Source organism: Eulemur rufifrons, chromosome 3 (assembly GCF_041146395.1).
Source record: "Eulemur rufifrons isolate Redbay chromosome 3, OSU_ERuf_1, whole genome shotgun sequence".
NCBI classification, from domain to species: domain Eukaryota; kingdom Metazoa; phylum Chordata; class Mammalia; order Primates; family Lemuridae; genus Eulemur; species Eulemur rufifrons.
In genome coordinates, this window is record NC_090985.1 from 25,580,519 (window position 1) to 25,584,610 (window position 4,092).

Here is a 4,092-nt window from a genome sequence, read left to right on the forward strand (position 1 = left end):
CCTTGAGTGCCTGAACAAGACAGAGGGGGCTGTGCGTGGGGGGCATGAGTGTGTATGTGGGGGGCATGAGTGTACGTGGGGGCATGAATGTGTATGGGGGTGTGAGTGTCGAGGGGTATGAGTGTGCACTGAGTGTGCAGTGTGTGTGCAGGTGTGTCTGAGAGAAGGAGAGGGAGATTGGCAGGAGGGGGTAAGGTGTCTTGACCGTCATTGTGTCCCTGTGCCTCTGACTGTGGGCAATGGTGTGTGTTACCTGTGCCCAGATAACATCAGAGGACAGAGACCCCCACCCACCCAGCCAGAATGGAGTAACCCGGGAAGGGCGTCCCTCCCCCACCAGGTTGTCAGAGAGGCTGAAGGGGCCTCCCTCCCAGGGGATCTCAGCTTCCGGAGCCCCATTCCTTATATGGTGCTGTGCTTCCCTCTGCCTCTCCTGACTGTGGCTGCCGGCACCCCCTCCCCCTCCCTCCTCCCTCTCTCCTCCCTCCCTCTTCCCTCCTCCCTCCCTCCCTCCTCTCTCCATCTTCTTAGAAGTCCTGGAGCTTCTGGCCAGGTTCCTGCTATAGCCTGGGGGTTCAGGCCCAGTGTCCTTCCATGGGCATGGTCACTGGGGGGACAGGTGACCCCTCCATCTCCTCCAGCCCCATACTCCCCAGGAAGCAGCTGCCAGGTTTCCCTGGAGACACAGAGAAGTCTAAAGACCTGGTGAGGGGGCACCAGGCAGTCCTGTCCAGCCGTTGCCACAGGGGCAGGTGTCACACATCCACACCAATGCCAGGGACCCAGGCAGAGCATGTCCCTCACACAAAGCACAGGAGGACCAGCCCAGGTCCTGGACTCAAGGGTAGGCAGGAACTCAAAGGCAACTCACACCTGGGGTTCCCTGTGTGTTTGTACGCGGACTCGCTGGACCCCTCAACCAGGGCAAGGGGTCTGATGGAGGAGGGTCCTAGCCAGGGCTTTTCTGTGCGACTGACCATCCTGCAAAGCTGGACGGGGGAGGGGCAGTAAGGACCCAGGAGAGCAGTGTCCAGCGCTAACCCCCCTTAGGAAAGAGGGGCGAGTGAGACCCTGGGGGAGGGCCGCAGATAACCTGCCTGGGCTTCCTCCTCTCTGCGCCGCGCTGGCCACGGGACTGGGCGGGGGGCTCGGCTCGCTGGTCTGCAGCACCGTCCCTCCTGTCCCCGCAGACTGAATGAGTGCCGGGGTGGGCGGCGCGAGCGCAGGGATTAGTCACCCCGCCCGCCAGTGTGCAGGGGGAGGGAGCCCGCGAGTGGGCGCGGGAGGCGGGGCCTGCGGGGGGCGCGGGCGGGGCGCTGGCGGGTGCCTGCGCTGGGCCAATGGGAGCTGCGGCGCCGCGAGGGGGCCGCCCACGGGCCCGCGCTGGCGGCATAAAGAGCCCGCGGCTGCGGCTCAGCGCAGAGCTTGGGTGCCGCGTCCTCCCCAGCAGCAGAGCCGGCCCTGCCGCGACAGACATACGCGCCCTCAGCTCCGCACCGATCCCGGACGCTACTGGGACACACGCGGACCCAGGCCGCCCGGGCACCGCCAGCAGCTCCCGCAACCTCCCTCCGTCTGCCCCAAGAGGACTTTGCCGCCTGTCCGGAGCGCCCTGCCACCTGCAGCAGATGGAGCTGGACCACATGAAGAGCGGCGGGCTCCATGCCTACCCGGGGCTGCGGGGCGGGCAGGTGGCCAAGCCCAACGTGATCCTGCAGATCGGTAAGTGCCGGGCCGAGATGCTGGAGCACGTGCGGAGGACCCACCGGCACCTGCTGACCGAGGTGTCCAAGCAAGTGGAGCGCGAGCTGAAGGGGCTGCACAGGTCGGTGGGCAAGCTGGAGAACAACCTGGACGGCTACGTGCCCACCAGCGACTCGCAGCGCTGGAAGAAGTCCATCAAGGCCTGCCTGTGCCGCTGCCAGGAGACCATCGCCAACCTGGAGCGCTGGGTGAAGCGCGAGATGCATGTGTGGCGGGAGGTGTTCTACCGCCTGGAGCGCTGGGCGGATCGCCTGGAATCCATGGGCGGCAAGTACCCCGTGGGCAGCGAGCCAGCCCGCCACACCGTCTCCGTGGGTGTGGGGGGTCCCGAGAGCTACTGCCAGGAGGCTGATGGCTACGACTACAGCGTCAGCCCCTACGCCATCACCCCGCCACCGGCCGCCGGGGAGCTGCCAGGGCAGGAGCCAGCTGAGGCCCAGCAGTACCAGCCGTGGGGGCCGGGCGAGGATGGGCAGCCCAGCCCCGGCGTGGACACGCAGATTTTCGAGGACCCTCGGGAGTTCCTGAGCCACCTGGAAGAGTACCTGCGACAGGTAGGCGGCTCTGAGGAGTACTGGCTATCGCAGATCCAGAACCACATGAACGGGCCGGCCAAGAAGTGGTGGGAGTTCAAGCAGGGCTCAGTGAAGAACTGGGTGGAGTTCAAGAAGGAGTTCCTGCAGTACAGCGAGGGCACGCTGTCCCGGGAGGCCATCCAGCGCGAGCTGGACCTGCCGCAGAAGCAGGGCGAGCCGCTGGACCAGTTCCTGTGGCGCAAGCGGGACCTGTACCAGACGCTGTACGTGGACGCTGACGAGGAGGAGATCATCCAGTACGTGGTGGGCACCCTGCAGCCCAAGCTGAAGCGCTTTCTGCGCCACCCGCTGCCCAAGACCCTGGAGCAGCTCATTCAGCGGGGCATGGAGGTGCAGGGTGGCTTGGAGCAGGCTGCTGAGCCGGCTGGCCCTCATGCCCCCACTGAGGACGAGTCCGAGGCCGTCACGCCTGCCCTCACCAATGAGTCTGTAGCCAGTGACCCGACCCAGCCCGAATAGAGGGCAGCCGGAGCCCCCAGCCTGCCCGCCACACCAGCCTGTGGCCTTTGCCAGCTGGGACTTTTGAGCTGGGGCTGACTCCTGCAGGGGAAGCTCTCGTCCTGTTGGGCGCCCTGCTCGGCCTCCCGGTCCAACTCTTGCACACATGCCATCCAGATGCGGGCAGTGCCCCAAATAGCAAAGGAGCCCCTCTCCCCTGCAGGGCTCTGCCCATCTCCCTCCCCTCCATCTGTCTCCTCAGTCCTGGCCCACCCTCCACACTCAGGCCACCACAGAACGTCCCCAGCTTCCTCATTCTGCTTCAATGCCTGGGCCCTCTGGACACTCAGAAAACCAAGTGTCTGGATGGCTGTGGCCAGCGGGCACTGTGCTCATGGAACGCCCCAGACCGGAAGCTAAGGCAGAACCAGTGCCCAGGAAACCTCGGCTTCCGGCACTGCCACCCTCTCCTGGCATCACCAGAGCCAGCCGGCGCCCTCCCTGCCTGCCAGGGCAGCTGGCCAGCCCCGGGCAGCCTGGCTCCCTCTTCCCCGGAGAGCCAAAGCCGCATACGCAGCAGCAGCAGTCCGGATGTCCTGGTGCCTCCTGGCCCTCAGGTGAGCCCCTGCCCCAGGGCACCACCCACGGGCCTCTTAGAGCTGGGAGGGCACAGGGCCCAGAGGCCGTTTTCTAGGTGGGCCCACTGAGGCTCAAAGGCACCCCCAGCAAATTAGTGGGGAAAGGATGGGGGTGGTGCTGTGGGGGGGGGAGCAGAGAGACAGGGGTCAAGGAGGGGGGTGGTGGGAGGCAGGGCTGAGGGAGTTTGCTGAGCCAGCTCTCACAGGGACCCGCACTTTCTCTCGCCCCAGCACCAGTGATTCATGCCAGCCTGGAGAAGGAGCAGAGCTCGGCTTGATGACTCACCGTGGCAGACAGAGGGTCCCAGAGGGGCTGAGTCCTCAAATCCGGCTGAGGCAGCAGCCGGCACCCTCAGCACCCTCGGAGCCAGGAGAGTGACAGCAGGTAATGGAGTGCCATCCCTCCTGCCAGACCCACTCCTCAGCTGTCCTGACCAGGAACAGCTCTTCCCCAGGCCCCAGCCCCAGGCCACTCTCCAGTGCTCTGGGCAAGCTGAGAGCAGCCCTGTCTGTCCAGCTCCAGCCCCTCCCTGTGGTGCCCTGGCTGCTGTCCCTACACTGTCCCTGACTGTCCCATTTCTTCCTCATTCTTTCAGGTTTCAAGACTCCCACAAAGTCTTTGCTGCTGTGTCTGGCACCGCCACTGCCCTCTCATC

At 65.5% G+C, this 4,092-nt stretch overlaps 1 protein-coding gene across 1 annotated transcript; it reads left to right on the forward strand.

Annotated features, from left to right (window-relative positions):
* The first annotated feature begins 1,579 nt into the window (after positions 1-1,579).
* On the forward strand, positions 1,580-3,716 carry ARC (activity regulated cytoskeleton associated protein). Its single transcript, XM_069465933.1, has 2 exons — positions 1,580-3,415; positions 3,668-3,716. Exon 1 carries the CDS (start codon positions 1,629-1,631, stop codon positions 2,817-2,819), a length of 1,191 nt encoding a protein of 396 aa, XP_069322034.1. The 5' UTR covers positions 1,580-1,628; the 3' UTR covers positions 2,820-3,415; positions 3,668-3,716.
* The last annotated feature ends 376 nt before the right edge of the window (positions 3,717-4,092 follow it).

Coding starts and splice junctions, on each gene's coding strand:
- ARC (XM_069465933.1), top strand. CDS start 1,629: ATGGAGCTGGACCACATGAAGAGCGGCGGGCTCCATGCCTACCCGGGG.